This window comes from Mesoplodon densirostris, chromosome 2 (genome assembly GCF_025265405.1).
Source record: "Mesoplodon densirostris isolate mMesDen1 chromosome 2, mMesDen1 primary haplotype, whole genome shotgun sequence".
NCBI lineage: Eukaryota > Metazoa > Chordata > Mammalia > Artiodactyla > Ziphiidae > Mesoplodon > Mesoplodon densirostris.
The window spans coordinates 66,469,394-66,491,617 of NC_082662.1; the positions used below are offsets into that span (position 1 = coordinate 66,469,394).

Sequence of the window (22,224 nt, forward strand, 5' to 3'; positions counted from 1 at the left end):
TGGTGAGGCCCTGAGCAAGGGACCTAGTTAACCTGTACTAGACTCTGACTCACGGAAACCGTGAGATAATAAATGGGTATTGTTTTAAACCACTTGTGATAATTTGTTACAAAGCCATAGCTAATTCACTCTACCCTAGATGTCCTGAATTTTATCCTCAGGTTCTTCAAGCAGGCAAAACTGCAGGCTTGCCGCCATCAGAATTTTAATTGTTCTCTAAGATGCAGATGGGGCCTACCCTTAGGGTAAATGTTGTAAAAAAAAAAAAAAAAAAGATAAGAAACTTATCCTATGCCCTTCTGTGACTCCCCTCCAAAATCTACCTTCTCCTGTTCACTCTCTGCTGCTTTCAGGTCACCATCTTTTACATTTTATCCAGAGTTTACAGTTGTTATCTGGGGGAGGGTTGATCCAATATAAATGCAGTTTGTTCATTCAGATTCTAGATACATTTTGAAGGCAGAATGATTATGATTTGCTGGTGATTAGAAGCAAGAGTATGACAAAGAGAGAATTCAGATATTATCCTGTGGTGTTTGGAAGTGGAAAGGATAGAGTTGCCATTTACTGAAGCAGAGAAGACTATAAATGCAAGAAGTTGCATATGTGAGTTAAGAGTTCAAGAAAGAGTACTAAGCTAGATATAGATATTTGGAAGTTGTTTTTTAAAGCCATGAGACTGAATTAAATCCTCAACAAATTAAATAGAGAAGAGACCCAAAGACTGAGGTCTGGTGCAATTTAAAATTTAAAGATAAAGAGGAGAAATGAAATCTAAAGAGAAGACTGAGAAATAGCAAGTAATAGTGCAGAAAAATAATGACAAAATAGTGACCTCAAGTCCAGTTGAAGAATGTTTCAGGGACAAAAGAATGATTATTTGCATTTAATGCTGTGCCAAGTAAGATGGATTTAGCAATGAGGAGGTAAATCTGTATCCTTGACAAGAGCAGTTTCAGCAGAGTGTTACAGGAGAAAACCTGATTGGGATGGAGGACAGATGGAAGGAGAATAAGAGTCCGCAAATTTAGGCAACTCTTTAGAGCAATTTTGGTGAACAGAGAAATGGAGTAGTAGCTTGAGGAAGAAGCAGAGTCAAGAGTTTTATTTTGTTTTTGTTTATTTGTTTTTAAGATGAGAGAATTTATATGTCTGTATGTTGATGGGATAAAACAATAGAAAGGGAATGCTGATGATGCAAAAAAAAGAAGGGATAATTATTGTAAGAGCAATGTCCTTGAGTAGATTAACAAGGATAAGATCTAGTACACAGTGAAGGAATTGCCCTCGGATAGAATCAGGCAAAGTTCATCTGTAGAAAAGAGAATGAAGGCAGATGATGTGAGTTTAGATATAGGTGGGTGGTTGAAGTATTAGTGGGAAGTAGAGGTTTGAGGAAAGAGGAGAAGGTGCAAAATAACCATTTAGAGTGTGAGAGAGAGTGAGCTAGGAATACAAAATAGACTCTCTAAACAGTACTGAGGGTCCACGTCAGGTTAGAGGGTCATAATTTTGAAATAAGAGCCGTAGGGATGGATTTAATCAAGACTAGGATTTTTCCAACTGTGTACAAAATTCATGATAGGGCAAGGGAGTTGTGGCTATGTGGAATGGAGTGAATATGATTGCCAGTGTAATCTAAGCTAAATCAGGGAGGAAATAAGGTGACTGGATGACGGTGAAAAGATGGTAACAGGAACAAAAAATAGGGGAGACATCGGATGATAGATAGACAAAAAGATAGAACAATAGTAGCAAAAACATGGTTTTTAAGGCTGAGTGATATACATATATACATGGGGGGTTATTGCACTATTTTCCTTTACTTCAGGGTACATTTGAAAATCTTCACAGTGCAAAGCAGTGTCTTCTTAAGTGGTAAGATGGTTTATGCAGTCAAAGTTGTTGGAGTCAGAGCTCGGGATGAAGTGAGCTCGGTAGAGAGGAGGTAGAGCCCCAGGGCCATCTGATGGAAACTGTGAGGATGGAGAGCACAGAGGAGTTGCAGGCGTTGCTGGTAAGAGGGCCTAGGGTATGAATGACTGGGGAGCTAAGTGACCAAGGGAAGGTGGAGGATAAGAGCATTGCAGAAGGGGAGACAAAGGGCCCCAGAGGTCAGGCCACCTTAATGATTATCTGCATGGATAATAAAAGCACTGAGAGTAGTGCTAGAGAGCATGACAGTGAGCCAGATGCAAAACCTTCAGAGAAAGGAGAGGACTCTGGGGAAAAGCTTGACAAACTGCTGGCTATTCCAGGAGAAACCATTTGGAAGTTACAATGTCAGTGAGAAAGACACAGACAGACACAGACATCCCCCCCTCCGCTTACCCCCAGTACCATCCCCACCCACCTAGAAGTACAGGAATATGTGAGAGAAAACAGATTCCTCTTGAGAGAGCTCTGGGGGAAGCAGTGTCCTCAGGGGAGGGCTAGATATTAAGGGAGAAATTGTTCTACTAAGAATCTAAATTAGTTGGTTACTGCACCTGTATGTTAAATTGGGCTATCCACCTCCTGGCAGTGAAAGTTTCATAAAGGGAGAAATGATAGGTTATGTAACATGTCCTTAGGACCTGAAAAAAGAAGGCATATAATTTCTTCAAAAGAAACCAACTTTTTCTAAAATCCCGAGAATTTTTTCCATAGATCCATAGTCATTTATATATCTCTAGCAACTAGAACAAAGCTTGGAATATAATCAGAATACAAGAAATGTTTATTTGACAAAACTCATCTGACACGAAGGTTCATAGTGGACAATATCTTTAATGACAGTTTTTGAAGAATAAAAGCTTATCTTAACCCCTAAAGTAGGGCATAGTCATGAGGTTGCTATTGATCTTAGTTTTGAATCTGAGACGGTATTTTCAAAAATGAAGCTAATTATAAAATTAGCTGTAGCAGTTCTTTCCCTACAGACACATTGAACAGTGTATTATAGGGCACTGAGATAGTTAATAGTTTTTAGTATTCACTTTTATTATTTGATTTTGAAGAGGCAAACCTGCCGCGTAAAAGCGCACAAAGCTAATTAAAGCTTTTCCACTATTTCATTATCTGAATGTAGTTGCAAATTCTGACTTAAAACTCTTATCAGAGGGAGACTCAACATCCCTCCATGAACAGCAAGTGAACATTCAATTAACACTTCAATACAAGTGTATTTTAAATAAAAATCTACTTTATTGTTAATCTCACTCTTTGCACATACAAATATCCAATTTTTAAAATCCAAAGACAGCTACATCCCTTTTATTCTTTGAGGAAAAGAAGTCTTTTCTTTATTTACAGGGAAGACCTGAATTTTCTGAAGTTGTTACCAAGTTAGAAGAGTGTCTCTGCAACACTGAGGTAAGAACTTTGGCTTCTGAAATATGTCCATTACAAAGGCTTGAATATCCAACGATGTTGGGGAATGTAGTTAAGGTGGTGCTTGTGGAAAGAAAGTGTGAGTGTCCATAACTCCATTCATATTTTCACCCTGTCAATTAAGTTCTTAGGGTGGAGGAGAATTGACTGCATCTGTAGGGCAAAGGCAAATTCAGAGTGAATTGGGATCCTTCCAACAAATAATCAGGCAAGCAAATGGACATGGGTATGCATAGCTAAAAAAATTGACATGTAAAAATTTAAAAATAAATGTGTTAGAAGGTAATTATGTAAATCATTACTTTCTATACAAAATTTCTTACAAACAATGAAATGTAAGCTAAAACATTAAGCCATTGTCCATTTATGTTCAATAAGAGCAGGAAAAATTATTACTAAAATTAGCACATAAATTAATTGGGAGGCATTGCTTTTATACCACATATATGTTACATAAAGTGATATGTGTTGGTAATGAGACTAATGGAATTTTCTTTCCTTAATATCAAGTAGCTGTTTGCTTTAATTTTCTCTATAATTGCCTTAATTTTCTATACACCTGTTCTGGAGATAGCATTTGAAAATAGGCAAGGGAACTGAAACATGAGCACTAATTCAAAAATAATAATATATTCCCAAATGCAAGTGAGTGCTACAGGAGAGAGGGGTGGACATCACACATACAGGCTCACATATAAACGAGTATATGGAGGGGTAAAAATGGGGAAAAACAGCATCAACCTGAGATTGCACAGCTAAATCCCAAAGTGGAACCATCCAAGGAAAGTTTTCTTTCCTTAAAATCTTAACAAAGAGTGACTGGAACTTAATCTTTTTTTTTTTCTAATATTTATTTATTTGGTTGTGCTGGGTCTTATTAAATCTGGCCTGCGGGATCCTTAGTTGCACCTCGTGGGCTCTTTAGTTGTGGCATACGAACTCTTAGTTGTGGCATGTATGTGGGATCTAGTTCCCTGGCCAGGGATCGAACCTCGGCCCCCTGCATTGGGAGCACGAAGTCTTAACCACTGCACCACCAGGGAATTACCTGGAACCTAATCTTTTGGAAAAGTGTTCCACGTCTGCAATTACTGCCTGAAGTGAGTGGCTGTGTCTCTTGAATCTTTACTGGAACTTACAAAGAGGAAGCTTTACTCTTTAAACATAAAACTTCCTTTCCCTTCTCTTCAGTCCTGAAACAAATGAGGTGGAGAGAAGTAGAAGTATATTTGGTGAGACTACAGCAGCCCCTACTAACAAGAGCATCTCCAGAGGCTTGGGATGTTGAGAGATGCTTTTCAGGCTTGAGTTCCAAGTATCCTCTCACTCTGAACCTTTGTGTTTGACAGAGCAAGGCTGCGCCAAGCCTGGGATATATCCAGTTAGATCAGAGAGTGAATTCCAGAAACAGGGACAATGGTAGGATCTGCTAAGCTAGCTAGTCTTTTTATATTGACCAAGCCTCTTAGCACAATCTCCCCTAGTGGAAAAGATGAATAACTATGGGCTATATTCAAAGAGAATTTGCTGAATTGCATTGCACTAATTAATGGACTAGAATCATCTTTAAGTATCTTAACTTGTGTAGTTCCAAAAGGCTCTATCCTCTCTACTCTTCAACTTTTTAGTCGGTGGTTTAGATCAAGGTCAGGAAGGCTCTGCTCATCACATTTGTAGCTATAGTAAAGTTGAGAGAGACAACAAATATTTGAAAGCAGGAAAAGTAGTAGGATATGTCTAAGAAATAATTTAATAGGAATAAATATATCATCATACACCAGAGTCAAAGAAACAATAGTAAAAGAGTCAAATGTTGGAGATACAGTTTAGGAGCATCATGAAGGTTAGTGGGTAATAAGCTTTGGGGGAGTTAGAATATGAAGTAACTGTCTTGCATCTGAATAAGAATATGAAGTAACTGTCTTGCATCTGAATAAAGAATGTGATCATTCCTCTCTCTCCTGAGATGGCCAAACAAAATAGTTCCCAGCTATGTCCTTTTAAAGGGATAATTAAAACTGGAACACAAATTTTAGGGAATAGAGATCAGAGTGGTGAATGGATTGAAAATCCTGTATGTGAGAGCCAATTAGAGGAACCAGGGATGCTTATCCCAGAGAAGACAAATCTAGGATGAGTCAACAGCTGTTTATAAAAATCTGAAGAACTGTCATATAGGAAAGGGAATGGCCTGGTTCTCTGGCCCAACAGATGGAAATGAAGTACAATAATAGAACTGGTTAATTGTGAGGAAGAACTTTCCAATGGTCAGAGCTGTCCTAACATAAATGAATGGATCTGGAGATAGTGAGTTCCCCATCACTGGAGGTTCCCCATCAGATTGCATAGCTGACTTGAAAAGGATGCACAAAAGAGATTAAATCATTGAAGTGTTTGAAGGTTCATTTCAATACTGACATCACGTGATTCTCGGAGCTTTACTTAGAAATGTCTTGGCTACTGTGAAGAGTTTAGAATTTATATATATTATTTTTTTTAAAAACCAAAGTCTGCTCTCTACATGTCTTATGAAATTATAATGTCAAAGCACTAATATTCTCAGTTGTGTTAGGTAGAGTGCATAAGTAACAAGGGTGTCAAAAGTTCAAGAAAACTACTTTCGTATTTTTCCTCTTCTCTTTCTCATTTTCTTCCCTCACACTCTTCTATTTTCTAACAATACTTAACTATTTGTAAATATTTTTAAAAATTCTCTTACAACAACTCTATTTAGTCCTCATGCTTGCTGGACATTAAAGCAGCCTTCATTTTATAAAATGGTTGTATTTTTGGGAAAGTGTGTAAATCCATTTTATGTAAAGGGAATAATTTTATGTAAAGGGAATAATTGTAAGCTCCAATTTAAAGGAGCTCTGCCATGAATCTCATCACCATAGTGAAAAATGTAGAGAATCTTTTAACCATTAAATAATAACGTCCTGTTTTATGAATCTGATTTGAGCCTACTGTGCTTTGTTAAAGACAAGCATAAGTTTTATGGGCCAGCTCTCATCACAGAACTGGGTCAAAAAAAGCTAGCCACGTGTTGCCATCAGAGGCTGAAAGGAAAAGCAAGCTGAGATGAATAGAAATTAAAATATGAGAAATCCTAGAATGGAAAGTTAAAATAAATCTACATTCTATACTATGCTGTTAAGCCTGTTGGATTTATTAATTGATTGAAATTGCCCCTCCTTCACTCAGCTGATGTCTCCTGCATCAAGTAACAGCAGCGGGTCTCTCTCACCTTCCTCTTCTTCTGATTGTCTGCTGAGCCGTGGAGGAGGGCCTGGGCGGAGCCACGTGGCAGCTTTACGGAGTCGTTTTGAATTGGAATATGCTCTAAATGCAAGGTCCTATGCTGCCTGGTCCCAAAGGTAAGTGGTAGTCTAAGCAACAGTTACACAGTCAAGTCAGATTCCAGAAGTTCATCAAGATAATCACCTGATTTTCTTAGTATCAAGAGGGAAATTACCACCCCTGTGGCAAACTTTGAAAGGGGAGATTTGAACCTGTTTTTCTTCTAATATTTTGATCAAAAATTAGAAATTTTGTTGTCTGTTAGTCTAGGTTCTCTAAGCTTCAGGTTAACTCTTGCTTAAGCAAGAATTGTCTAACTACAGCAAGAACTGTCTAGCTACAGCAACAAAAGGAATTTATTGAAAGTATTCTGCGAGTTTCTTATGGAATTTAAGGAAGAATTTCTTGTGTGGGAATCAAGAAGCAACTCAAGGTCTGAGCACCAAAAGTTCAGTGTTCTGAGAATTACCTTATGACCCAGCAATTCCACCCCTAGGTATATTTCCAAAAGAATTGAAAATAGATACTCAACAAATACCTGTACTCAAATGTTTATAGCAGCACTATTCGCAATAGCCAAAAGGTGGGAAAAAAAATCCATCAACAGATGAATAGATAAAAAATGTGGTATCCATACAATAGAATATTATCCAGCCATAACAGTAATGACGTACTGATGCATGTTACAGCATGGATGAACCCTGAAAACATGCTAAATGAAGGAAGCCAGGGACAAAGATCACATATTGTATGTGATCCTATTTATATGAATATCCAGAATAGGTGTACTAGTCAGTTTGGGTAGCTATAACAAAATACCATAGATTGGATGGTTTAAACAACAGAAATTTCTCACCATGGAGGCTGGAATCTGACATCAGGGTGCCAGCACTGTTGGGTTCTAGTGAGACTTTCAAATAGCCATTTTCCTGGTTTACAGATGGCCACCTTCTCACTGTACCGTCACATGGCAGAGAGAGCTCTGGAGTCTTTTTATCTTTTGATAAGGGCACGAATTCTATCAGATCAAGGGCTTCATTCTTCTGACCTCATTTAACCTTAATCACATCCTTAAAGGCCCTATTTCCAATACAGTCACATAGGGGTTAGGGCCCCAACATATGAAATTGGAGAGAGGGGGGACACAGTTCTGTCAATAGCAATAGGTAAATCCATAAAAACAAAAAGTAGATTGGTGGTGGGCTTCCCTGGTGGCGCAGTGGTTGAGAGTCCGCCTGCCGATGCAGGGGACGCGGGTTCGTGCCCCAGTCCGGGAAGATCCCACATGCTGCGGAGTGGCTAGGCCCGTGAGCCATGGCCGTTGACCCTGTGGGTCCGGAGCCTGTGCTCCACAATGGGAGAGGCCACAACAGTGAGAGGCCCGCATAATGCAAAAAAAAAAAAAAAAAAGTAGATTGGTGGCCCCAGGGTCTGGGTGGGGGAGGAGGAAATTAACAGTAACTGCTTAATGGATATGGGATTTTATTTTGGGGGGATGAAAATATTTTGGAATTAGATAGAGGTGGTGGTTACAAAACATTGTGAATATACTAAATGCCACAGAATTTTTCACTTTAAAATGATTAATTTTATATTATGTGAACTTTACCTCAAGGAAAAACAAAAGCCACAAAAAAAAGTTTAAGCAAAGGGGCAAGTCAGAAAAAGAGGAAAAAAGAGTTCAGCTTTCTTCCATAGCAAACTATGCCATTTACACGCCCCAATCCCCAATACACAGTCTCCTGCATCATACGACATTCCTTGAGCAAGTCACAGAGCTGAGTCCAACATCGATAGGGAGAGAAAATATACTCAGCCTCTAGTGGGAGGTCCTACAGAGTCATATGGCAACAGGCATAAATACAAAAAGCATAATGAAGTAGGAATAAGTACAGCCTGCCATGTGAGAAAATATGATGGGTCCCTTTGGATTATATGGCCACCTCTGGTCTAAACAAATGTGGTTGGAGTGAAGGTGGGGTCATATTTCATGTATGTAAACCTGGTCGCCAATGGCCTGATCTGGATGGAGAACAATAAAGGCAGGCACTGCTCCATGGATACCCTACAAAGTGCATACTGCAACTCCTGGAAAATCAGAAAAGACTGGCTTAAAATCTCTGTCCTCCCACATGTGCTCCAGAGCATTTGTACATGAGCCATTACACACGCGCACTTATACACACATATACACATTCACACATTCTGTCATCAGAGTCAACATTTTTATCCTGAAGGTGAGGAAAGACTATCTGGATTTAGCAAGGATCCTTCCTATACCATCTACAAATTGCTACTGTTGCCTTTTTAGCCATAGTTATTAAATTCCTGGTCTGACAAAAGAGTTGCAGGTGCAGCTATGAAGAGATGAGAACCTGAATCATGAACTTTAATCTATGGAATGTCATGAAGTTAAGTATCAGCAGGCTTGATTGATAACAAGGCAAACTGGACACAATTCTTTATTGGACTCCAGTCTCTCACATAATTTCATAAGGGGCTCATAGGACAAGATTAGATTAGGTTCAGTCACAACATCATCTTCTAATTCCATCTGTTCTTCTTCTTTACTTGTGGTTTTAAAATTAATTATCTGAAGAGACAGATTTTGGTATTTCCAAAGCATAGTCACTCAAGGTTTGTCCACTTGAGGCAGAGGTTAAGAGGATGAGCTGTGAAGTCAGATCTGAGGTTCAGTCTTGGCTTTACCACTTAAGAGCTCAGTGACCTTGGGCAAGTTACCTACATCTTATATGTAATATACAGATAGTAATACTAGCTCTTAGGATTGTTACTGGGAGAGGCAGTATTGTCACAGAGTGACTGAGTGAAAAATGCCAGACCCAAGCAAAGGGTGCAAGTTCCCATAATGTAGGTTAGTCACACAACTTATAATACATAGACAGCTACCCAGATGGGAGGCACAGCAGCACACCCAACTGGGTGAGTTGGGGGTGGAGGGAACACAGCTGCTCTGGCCTTCAAGAACCCAGAAGGTATACCACTACTCCTAAAACTGCCCAAACAGGGTGGGAAAAAAATCATCAGGTGTTTTGAGATGCTCCCTTTGATAATCTCACATGGTTTTTTATACCTCCCTGGTCCTTCTGGACAGTTATGGAACCCTGATAAGTACTTGTCTGTCTACTTGGTACAAATTTCTCTTAACAGCCTAGCACACCCTGAGTATTTGTTGTGAGGGTGCATTGAAGGTCAGTTTGTAATTGTATCACCCCTCTAGTAAGGTCAATCTTTGGACTGCTTGAAATCAACTCCAGAAATAAGTAAAGCATTTAGCTAAGTTGTAAGATACACCATGTCTGTTTTATTCATATCTGTAACCCTAGTAGCTAGCAGTGTAATTGGAATGAAGTCAATATGTAACAAATATTTGTTCTGAGGATAAAACATTGGATAAATTGGCTCAATAATTTGTAATTATTATTATTTTGGAGCATAATCAGTCAAGAAGATTTAATTATTTTCTCTATTCTTTCCATTTAAATAACTATCACTATTGCACTTCTACTGCATGCCAGGCACCATTTTAGACACTTTGAATACTCATTTAAGTAAACCTTAGAAGTTAGGTATTCCAATTTTTATAGATAAGGAAACTGAGGCTCAGAAAGAGTAAGTAACTTTACTAAGTTTATTGAAGCAGAATTGGAGTCCTCACCCAGGACTCTCCTATGCTTTCTGAATTTCTCTGGCACAGGATGTGTCACTTTTCAGAAGTTTGATATATTTTGCCAATACTTGTATTTGCTGGACTTCTTCCAATGTCTTCTGGAAGTTGGTCAGGGAAAGAATTCAATTACTCCTCCCAAGCCTGCCTTTTCAGCATGTATAGGAAAGAGCAAATGAGACCAGAGATCAATAGTTTCTTAAAGTCAAAGAATCCAAGGATCTAGCAGGGCCATGAGTTTAACAACCTGGAATTCAGCGGCTCTTTGGCTGCACATTAGAATTACCTGGGGAACTTTTACAAGTACCAGTGTCCAGGACCAATTAAACCAAAATCCATGGGGATGGCACCCAGACTTCAGAAGCTTTTAACGTTTTCCAGGTGAGCCCAATATACATCCAAGCATGAGAAGCATGCTGAAAGTGAATACTACAATCTAACCTGCCAGTCAATCTGATGCAACTGATGGGATAAACAAAAGAGGAACATGAGTGCCAAGGTGAAACAGCAGCTGTGACAAAAGGCGACCATTCTGAAGGCTGATTACCTGTGTGGTCTCTCCCAAAAGTCCTTGCAAGGTGCTAGCAAGCTCTAAGAGGCTTTCTAACTAACTCATTACAATCACACAAGGTGTAATTTTTAGCCCAGCATTATTTTTTCTTAAATAGCAACAAGATATGGCCTGTAGTCCTCACCCAAAATGTTCCCAATTTTGGGTCTCGGAGCCCTCAACAATGTCTTTAAAATAATGCATTTATTTTTTTCAATTTTGGGGTTATGAAAGTTACAGCCTGTAGTTTTGTAATTCTTGATTTGGAGGGGATTTTGGTTTCTATTTCCACATTTGTTTTTAATTATTATTTTCCTTTATAAAATAAATATCAAGGTGGGAAACTGTGTCAGATATCTTCTCCGAAGGTAATAGACATTTGTTAATTCCTGCTGAAACCCCAAACTGATGAAATCTGAGTTTGGGGAAGGCACTCCTGAAGTTCTGCCTCTTTTAAAATACTTTGTGTCTTTAGATATATTTGGAAAACTAAGCATGTGGCACTTGCTCCTCCCACAGGGTATGAAATCTCCCATCTTGTACATGGATTACATCATGTATATTTAGAAATGACAAAGTGATACACAACCTTTCAGATGTGAAAACCAATTAGTGTTTATGTGGGGCTGGGCTCTGAGAATAGAACGCTATGACCTAGTTAGCTGTCCAGGAGAAGAAAGCAGAGATCCAGAGATTGGAACTGTGAAACAGATTGATTTGGAATTAATTTTTCACATTACAAAAGGGTCCATGAAAGGGTTCCTTTAAATAGAAAGCTTGCCTAGTGCACTTAGAATGCAATTCAACTTATAAAAGTTGAATATGTTATCAAATTTTAATTTACACATAGTTTTTCCAGAATGCAGCAACTGTGTAAGATGATAGCACCATGAAACCAATGTTCCTAGGAGGAATGAAAAAAGGAGCGCTGAGGGGCTTGTGTCCACTCACTTCTGTGGAGCAGGACGGTTTATCCAGTATCAGCCGTAGTGTGGTGTCTCCTCACCACGGAAGGGCAAATACGCCCCTTTTTAGTCTACTACCTACCTCTCCTTCATGCTTCTTTGTACTGAAACTTCCCTCAGGCACCTTAAATGTTCACTTTTCTTCCAATCCCTTCTTCATTCCCAGTTTATTTCTCTTGCCAGCTCACCACAATCAGCAGTTTCAACACATGGCTCCAACTCTCTGTCTCTCTCTCACTCTCTGTGTCTCTCTCTCTCTCACACACACACACACACACACACAAAGTTAGCCCCCAGTCCATATGTCCAAACTTGGCTGCTCTGCTTTCTTTGTCATGTCTTTAACTTCTCTCCCTCGAGTCCCAGCTTCCCCATGCCATAATCCACTTAACCCTCTACTGCCAGCGTAATCTTCCTTCTGTAGACTTCCAATTATATCACTACCCTACTTTAAAACTACCAGTAATTCCACATTGCCTCTAAAATTAAGTGACGTTATGTCATCCATAATCCAAAATGACCAGTGAAACACATTTCCAGTTTTCCTTCCCAGTAAACATCAGATGTTCCAGTGGTTCTAGACATTGATCCTGTCACTTCCCTTCTCAAAAAATGTTCTAGGGTTTTGGGAACTGTAGGAGGTATTTTTTGGTATTTTGGTATTTTTGTTATTTCCCAGTGACAAGGGAGGTGCCACTGATTTTTAGTGGGGGGGGGGCAGAGTGTTGAATTTCCTACAATGTTTTGGACAATCCCACAAAATAAAGAATTATCCTGCACAGAATAGCAATAGCATCCCTGGTGACACACAGTATAGACAAACTAGAAGTTCTACTATTTCCCATACACACCCCATGTTTAATTTACTGTCAACCTATTTCTATATCGTATTTTTTAACCTCAACACTCCCACCCAATCTTATCAAAATATTAATCAGCCTTCAGTAATATCTAGTCAGCTTGATCACTGTGTCATGAAAGAGCCTTTTCTGGGACTAACTCCTCCTTAGTTATGCCTTACCAAAGGCCACGGTAGTTTGTGCCACTTTATACATTTGTGTTGTTTTGTCTTGTATTATGATCATTTATTTTTAATTGCCCATTAGCTCATAAGTACTTTAAGGGAAGAAATTTTCTTTTGTGTTTTTTTTTCTGGTGCCTACAATATCTCATTTATAACTGAACTGTAAGTGGTGAATATTAAATATTTTTATCTATAATAAATTAGAGGAATCATTAGTTGGGCTACGAATACCATGCTTTGTATTTCTGACACTTGAGTAAAACTGTGGCGCTCAGAATTTTGACCCTTACTTTCCGGTCAAGTTCAAATTTTTTTATCCAAAAATAATGAACGACCAATTAATTCAAACTTTTTTCCATCCCACCCCCTCACTATTAGGACATTAAATGTCTGCTTATTTCTTTGTCGTAAACAAACGAATAGAAATTGGGTGCTGGAAACGTATGACAAAAGAAGGCACTGACACATTCATTCCCAGTGTGTTTTAAAAGGGGAGTTTGCTTTGAGTTGAGGTAGTTTAGAAAGGTTTCACTGAAGAGAGAGATGATGGAAATATAGTTCAGGTATAAAGAGAACAGGATGAACAAACATGAAATAACGACCATGAACTTTCTTTTCCTCCTTTTTAAAAAGAGTAGTCATCCCTTTCCCAGTGTTCTATAAAAGCAGTTCTTTCACATATCAAGGATCTACATTTAGATAGGTCTGTTTTCAGTTTTTCTATTCTGTTCCTTTGGGACATTTGTTTATCCCTGTGTCAGTTGTATACGATTTTAATTACAATAACATTATTAAACTCTTGATTTCTGGTAGGGCACATCCCATCTTGACTATTCTTGATTATTCTTGACTTTTTCTCTTCCATATAAATGTTATAATCAGCTTGGATTTTTCACAAAAACATAAGATTTTGATTATAGGTATTTTAAACCTATAGATCAATATGGGAAGATATGACATCTTTATGATAATTGAGTCTCCCTTGCCATGAACATAGTACTTTTTGTATTTATTTAGATGTTCTTTAACATCTTTTAGTTAGGTTTTATAATCTTCTCTGCAAGGTTCTTATACCTTTTGTCATGTTGATTGTTACATTCATTGTGATTGCTGAAATAATTTGAATTCATTGCTACCATATTATTTTATTCTCTCTGGGATTTTTTCTCACTCTGTCCTTTTCCTGTTTTCCTTTGGATTATTTGAATAGGCACTCTGGTTTTCTGTTCCTTAGTGTGTACCCTAGAAACTTTAACATATTAAATTTAATAAATTTTATATTAATATACTTGTCCTACTCCCAAATAAAAGAGATTTTAGAGTATTTTAGTTTCATTCATTCCCTCCCAAATTATATACTTCTATCCATTATTTTATTTTAGTATGATTTTTCTAATTCCACAGCTTAGATATTATTTTATTGTTTTACACAGCTATGGTTTATTTAGACTTAAATAACACAGGCTCAGTAGTCATGGTGCATGGGCTTAGTTGCTCCGCGGCATGAGGGATCTTCCCAGACCAGGGCTTGAACCCATGTCCCCTGCATTGACAGGTGGATTCTTAACCACTGTGCAACCAGGGAAGCCCTCTGTTCTCTATTTTATGGCCCCATAATGGGAGATATGTAACCAAGTTTGGAAAAGCTATGTGATCTCTCATGAAACTACATAAAAACAGAGGGATTTTAAAAGCTGCTGGGATGTTTGATGTCAGGAGGCTACCCAGGTAAAAGGCCAAAAAGAATAGCCTTCCTTCACAAGAGCATTAGTTCATGAACACATTCATCCCCTTAGGTAACTCTCACCTGGGATTCTGTTATCTTACTACTGAACGGAAAAGGAGTTTTCCATTCTGAAAACACCTTTATTTTCCCTCTTTCTTGAAATATATTTTAGTGTATATGGGATTTAAGGTGTTTAATTAATTTCCCCTGCACCTTTAAGGTGCTTTTCCACATCTTTGTTGTTGTCGCTGCTGTTAAAATATTATCTGCGAATCTAATTGTCATTTCTTTTATTTTTAATCTGCCCTTTCTAATTGCTGTTAGAATTTCTCTTTGTCTTTGGTATTGCACCGTTTAACTATGTTGTATATAGGTATGGATTTATTTTTATTTATCTTGCTTTGAATCTATTAGATGCCCAGAATCTGAAGATTGATATCTTTCACAAATTCTGGAAAATTCTCAGTCACTACCTCTTCTAACATGTCTTTACCCCATCTTCTCTCTTCTTTCTTTATGGACTTCTAACTAGATGTATTTTAGATCTTCTCACTCTATTTTCCACATTTCTCACTCTCTCTTTTTTTAAAATTTTCCAACCTTTACTTTCCCTATGCTGCTTTCTGGTAATTTCTTCAAATCTATCCAGTACACTTGGTAGCTGGATCTAATATGCTGTTCTCTTCATTGCATTTCTAATTCAATTCATTTCTAATATCTATTCCAATTCTAGAAATTGTATAGCTTTTGCAATTTGACTAGACTCTTTTGAAAATCTGTTTCTTCTACACACTTCTAAATTATTTCTTCTTTTCATACACATTTATTTTAGATTCTATTAATATATCTGAATATCTGCTATTTCTCTATCTGAAGTTTTTGGATATAATTATGTAGTTCATTGTTTCTGATAATTCTTTCTCCTTGTTTTAAAATGTATTTAGAAATTTTTGTTTCTATTGTAGCTCATATTCCTTGGAACTTTATCGTTGGCAATTTTTTGACCCTTATTTGGCGTAAGTTACTTCACAGATGATTTGCTTTTGCTCTTTCTGATTATCTGGGGACACTAACCCACCAAACCACTTAAAAACTTCAACTTGGAGTTTTCCATAAAACACATGTAGTGATATTTTTGTTTTAAAACTTGCATGTGACTGGGTTTGTGGATGGGACCTCTCAGGGCAAATACTTCATTTTTTCATTTTTCTTAGTTTATCTGGAGCCAAGGATGACATAGACCAATTATCCTCTGTGTCTTCCTATGTAGAATGGATGTTATTATTCCTGGGTCACCCAATCTTGGTGTTGTCCTTCAAAGATTTTAGCTTTATACAGGTGTTTATTATCTGACCTCCCACCTGGCTTGGGCCTATGCTATTTCTCCCATGTAATCCAATAAAATTCAAGCTTTAAGCCCACAAGAATCAGTAGAATAGCTTCTTCATGGCACTTACATCTGCCTGGAACTATAGTTTTAGCCAATCACTTACTTTTTTATTGGTATCTACACTAAATTGTAAACATCATGAGAGCATGAACATCTCTCCTTTTTGATTCTGTGTCTCCAGTACTTAGAATAGGGTCTAATAGTTGCTAAATACCTATTTGTGGAATGAATGAATGATCATGATAGGTCTCACAACATTACTCCATTTAATCCTCACAACGATCTTATGAAGTAGGCCTCCTGGTTTCCATTTTTCAGTTTGTTTTACAACTGAGACTCCAACGATTTAAGTAATTTTAATGAAACTGTATAGTTGAAAAATGGTAATTAATAGTTGAATCTGGGCCTATTTGGTGGTGTTTCCATTACACCATGCTGTCTCTGGAGACTATGCTTGGCCAACATGTTTTTTTGTGGTACACAGGCCTGTCACTATTGTGGCCTCTCTTGTTGCGGAGCACAGGCTCCAGACGCACAGGCTCAGTGGCCATGGCTCACGGGCCCAGCCGCTCCACAGCATGATGGGATCTTTCCAGACTGGGGCACGAACCCGTGTCCCCTGCATCGGCAGATGGACTCTCAACCACTGCACCACCAGGGAAGCCCCTAGCCAGAATGTTTGAACTGTCTTTAAGAAGCAGCAACTTCTAACCTCTGGTTTGGGCTTTGAGGATAATCAGCAGGGAGCTATCCAGAGTACTGAACTACCTCCCTCGAAAACTCTTCCAGCTTCAACGGAACATAGCTCATTCTTAGTCTATGGCCAGTACAGCCTTTGATTGAAGGAAAAATTTCCCTTCTCACTCTGACTACCTCTGATACTAGCGACTTTACCTCAGCTTATGCCTGCTCATAATAGATCTTTATAATCAGTTGCCTGCACTGATACACACCTAACCTGAATAAAACAAATTCCACACCTGCTGCCTCATTCACGAGCAGAACTTGGTTTAACCCTGCCCTCTCCCTCTTCTTTAATCATGTCTCTGGAAACCAGCCTGACTCCCTGGCCACATTTCTAGATGCAGCAAAAACTAATCAGAACATATAAAAAGATAAACTCCTTCCTTCTAAATATTTGGGGACCAGTTTTGAACATTACTTTAGTATGATTTCTTTATTGAATTAAGTACATTGTAAAACCAGACATTTTTTCTCATTAAATGTACTCTCTACTACAGTAGTCAATTGAATTCACTGTATTAAAAAAAAAAAGAATCTTTTAGCTGATATTTTTGTTCAACAAAAAAAAACCTATCCAGTGATGAGGGTTTCATGAGTTTTTCAGTCCTGGAAATGAAGACAAACACTGCCCTTAAACTCATAAACACAATGAAGGCCCAGAATCTTTTAGCTGATTCTACATAGATAGCATCTTTGGCTTTCTGAACATTTTTTTACTTGTTAAACAGTGTTGATTTAAATTATCACATCTAGTGGTTACAAAAAGAACTCAGTGTGTATCAGAGCATCACATTAATACCTAATCCTCAATTCAGCAATGTCTTCTGAGCTTGTAGAGAGTGGTCTAACTCACTTAAGTTCTATGGGCCTTGCTCACATTGTTTGTATAGTGAGGAGAGTAAGACATTGCTTGCCTAATCAAGGGAGAAAACTTTTTTTCTCAGGACAGTTATCACCTCTGGGATGTATAATTTTTGTGACACTCACTTTCTGAAGGTCAGTAATCAAGCTCATTAAGGGCCTGTGCTGGAAAAATATAAAAGCCAAAGGAGAGCAGCTGGAATGTGAGCAAGTGGCATGATGCCTGTCAGCTGCCTTTTATCTCTTTCTTTTTAAGCTCAAATCTGCCCATAAATTTTTTCTAATTAACAAAAGCAGAAAATTTCTTAATGTCATGGGGTATGGGGTTGAGAGAGAAAATACATAGCTACACATGTTGTGTGAGGGTGTGAAAGTACTTCTTATACCTCTTCATTATGTGCTTGAATGTCATCTAATAAGGAGGGAAAATTAAAGAAAGTGGAGGAAGTTAAAACTATTTCCATAAAGATCAAAAAATAAGCATATCCATCTATTTATATTTATACAAAACCTCTTCACCACAGCCCTAGGTGCCATACCCAGAAAGCACTGTAGTGAAATAAGAAAACAATTCCCAGAGGCACACATACACACAAAAAGTGAAAGGAAGACGGAAGACTGTAAATTGATTGCTGGTGCTCTCTGCATTCTCATGTTGCTAATATCCTACAAGTCATCAAAATTAGAAATAGTCTGTTCTGAAATGCAATAGGGCTCAATGTAAGAACTTCCTTTCAGCTAATGTGGACCTACAGCAGTTGTGTTAGTAGCTCTTTTCTAGTTGCCTTGCTCTCTAGCGCCACCTAGCAATCAGTTGACAAAGTACGGGTGAGGCCTTCGGCCCTCTGACTGCTGTACTGAGGAGAGAGGCTTAGAGATTTCACTGAACAGAGGCATTCAGCCTTAAAGTTAGGAGTAGGTGAAAAATGTCAATTCTTTCCTTCAGTTCCTTGACTTTAAAACCATCCTTAGTTTGAAACAGCCTTTCTCCATGAAAAATGTAAAAGAAAGAACATCAAAAAAAATATTCTGTTCAAAAGAGGAAGTGATGAAAAATAGGAAATTAATAAAAGTGAAGATATGAGAAGAGCCCTACATGTGTAAAATTGACACCTTTTTTATAAGCTTCTAGGACCTGATTTATTGTCAAGCAAAAAAGATTTGCATGAAAAGAGTGAGCAAGTGACATATGTAGGTTACTACATATGCACTTGAGAGAGGGAAAGATGCAGCTCTTACCATGGCTGATGCTGTAATCCCGTGTTCTTTTCTATCCAGCAGTGCTTGTCAGCAACCTAAAATAGGCTCCCTCATAACCCAAACGGTGAGCCAGAGTGCATTTCCCTCTTCACACATTTTGTAATACTAATTAACTAATACCCAGCCACAGGAAGGGAACCTTCAAAGATTCGCCCAAGGCAAACTGCTAAATAAATGGTGACAGATTTCTCAGTTTTCAATTAGGTGAAATGACATATTGGGACAAGGAATAGCCTGACTTTCTAATGATAAGAGTTTTATGAGTTTTTCATTCCTGGAAACGAAGAGAAACTCTGGTTCTTTCTCCATTCATAACCAAAACGAGGGCCCAGACCCACTCCTGCCTTCATCAAAGCACACAGATCCTGCCTTTGGCGATGATGTTTGTGCACGACTGATAGTAAAAGACCTGGTCCAAAAAAGCTGCTTTTGAGACTGCTGCTGCTCTACTGAAATGTCTGACAGGACACAGCATGGGGACCAAAGAGAACAACTGGCCTAATTAAATCTGTACAGGCAGCCCTGTGCACTGATCAGCAGCCCTGACTCCAGCTCGGGCCCCGCCCTGCTCCCTCCTGACTCCAGTGTGTGTGCTTCGAATCTCTTGCTAGCATGGCAACTGTTGCCATGTTTGCAGTAATAAGAAGTGGGTGATGCTGGTGTCTCTGTAATGCTTCAGATACAAGAGCAGTGATTTCTAAATAGATTTCTGAAGAAGCTCTTACAATGGCACTGCACAGTTTAACAGGTTTAATTCCTCATAGTTTTTTTTCTTCTTTTCACCTTTACCATCTTCCAGGTAGACTGAATCTAACCCTCATACGATGCAAAAACTGCAACATCCTTCTTTTGCTTGCCAGTATTTGAAACAGGAAATTTCTCGTTAGAGAAGACATTTCACAAATCATTGTTTCTTATTATCTCCTTGAAAACCATGAGATTGAGTTTTTCTTAGTATTTAGGTAAGCAGTTAAGATAGCCTGAAAAAATCATGGACCCAGGGGAAAAAACGGTATTAACCAAAGTGGAATGAAAAACATCTATCATTAATATTTTTGATATTGTCTGAACATTTTCTATTAATGAGCAGGTGTTTTAAGGCCTCAATTGCAAAAAAATACCAAGAATGCACTAATGGAATATGTTTATTACCTTTTTAATCCTTTTCCAAAGAGACAGCTAAAAAAAAAATTAAATCCTCTATTTTTGGCATTAATCAGGGACCTATTTGCCAACCAGTGTTAATAGCCCCCCTGCATGTCACTGGATGCCAATACAGCCTAGGACCTAGGAGAGAGATGACAGAGATGAAGCCATGTGCACTGGTGACAATGTTAACCTGGTCAAAAAAGCAAGAGAAGACACATTGTGTGTTTTGATCACTTACTGTGTTCCAGACACTGTTATACATTTTTTTGTATGCCAGTCAGATCATTGACTTATCACAGCTCTTCTACAAGTTAGGAGTTATTTATAAGTATTCTACAAATGAGAAAACTGGAGCACAGAAAGGATAAATGACCTTCCTAAGGTTTTGCAACTAGTAAACAGCAGGGCCAAGCTTGAGCGTAGATCAGCCTGACTCCAAAGCTTATAATCTTTTCACTACTTGCCGAGCTGCTACAGTGTGAGACAGAGGGCTGCCCTCATACTAATCAACCCTGTGGCATGGGCAAGTCCCTTCCCGCCCTGGGTTTCAGGGACTATTCTGAGGCATGTGAACCGGACCTTGCTACTCAAGGTGTGGCCCACAGACCACCAGCTTCAGCATCACCTAGGCGCTTGTTAGTAATTAAGACTCCCAGGGGCCACACAGGCCTACTGAATCATAATCTGCATTTTGAAGATTTTAACACGTGACTTGTGAATGTACGTTAAAATTTAAGAAGCACAGGACTTGCCAATCTCTGTGGAAACTTCTAGCTCTAGTATATTTAGAATGTTGTCCCCATTGTCTCTATATTTCTAGATCCTACCCCTTCTTCAAGGTTGCATCACCTCTCCCTACAAGCATTCCTGATTCCATCCTTATACTTGATGGAAAGAGTTTTCTCTCTTCTAAGAAAAGTTTCATTTACCTTAACTCACTTTCTACTTAGTATCATGTCTATGTTGTGTTAGTTCCTTGAGGGGGATACCCAACCATGTGAAATAATTTTATATTTGCAGTACCAACTGGCATAGTCCATTACACTAAAGAAAATACATTGAAAGAAATGTTGAATGTGTCATTATCTGAATTTTGTTACAGATATCATATAGTGTTCCATTTACAAGATCCCCGTATTATCCATTATAAATATGTCAAGGCAAGCACATTCCAACTTGCAAACAGCACACACAAGAGCAGTTTTCAAACTTCCTCACCCCACCTCCACCTTCTTAGCACACAGGTACATGGAAGATTCAATGAAGGCCAAGCTCAGCTCCAAAATATCTTCATCTTGGAAGTCTCCCTGGATACCTTCAATTGGCTAGATACACATCATGTTTGTTGCCATCTTATTCTGTGCATATCCCATCAGAGTCAGAAACTATATTATAATAATTATAATTATTTCAGTTGCCCCCCTACACACAGACACACACACACATTTACACTCCACGAGGTTAGGAATTGTGTCTTTCATCTTTATATTCTTAATATCTATCACAGTGTTTGGCACATAGTAAGTGGTGGGTACATGTATCTTAAATGAATGAATGAATGGCTCAATCAATGCAAACCTTTTGACTGACTCAAAAGTCTACTTTTTGTTCCACATTAGGGTCCATTGAAATTAAGAACATGGAGAAGCACAGTTCTGTGGTGAGATTTAAGCACTTGTTTTAGCCACACTGGCAATCCTTAGCAATACAGCACTTTAATTTAGTGTCACATGAGCTAGTCATCCAGGCACATGAGCCCTGATGCGTAGGAACTTGAGTGCCTTTTAGACACCCCAAGGTTGAAAATCGAAGCACTGTTTGTTTTCCATCCTGTCTCAGTAAGTCAGTCATCCATTTTACATAGTGTCTGCATCATACCAGGAGTTTTCTAAGAATTGGAAAAGTCAAAAATAGTACATAGTACAATTTTTCCTCCCTTTAAGTAGTCTAGTAAGGAAAATAGACCCCAAATGTACTTATAATATAATGTGATATATACAGTATAAGACTCTTGGGTCATGTAAACTCAGAGAGAGGTATTTATGAGAGTGAGGAGAGACATGTCATTGGCCTTGAGGTGTGTCCAGCAAGTTGCCCATTTGTCCTTCTCTGGAAATGACAGTGAATTAGAGAGTAAGAAGAACACTAGCTATGGATTGCCAGGCAATGAATCTATACTGAAGAGGAGAGACACT

The 22,224-nt window shown here is 38.4% G+C and overlaps 1 protein-coding gene across 1 annotated transcript in view; it reads left to right on the forward strand.

Moving 5' to 3' along the window:
* The window catches only part of TNNI3K (TNNI3 interacting kinase), a 282,262-nt gene that overhangs the window by 213,944 nt on the left and 46,094 nt on the right, over nt 1-22,224 (forward strand). Inside the window, exons 22-23 of the mRNA XM_060089965.1 lie at nt 3,295-3,354; nt 6,577-6,749. Of these exons, the coding sequence (XP_059945948.1) occupies nt 3,295-3,354; nt 6,577-6,749 (233 nt within the window). The remainder of the gene's footprint in view (nt 1-3,294; nt 3,355-6,576; nt 6,750-22,224) is intronic.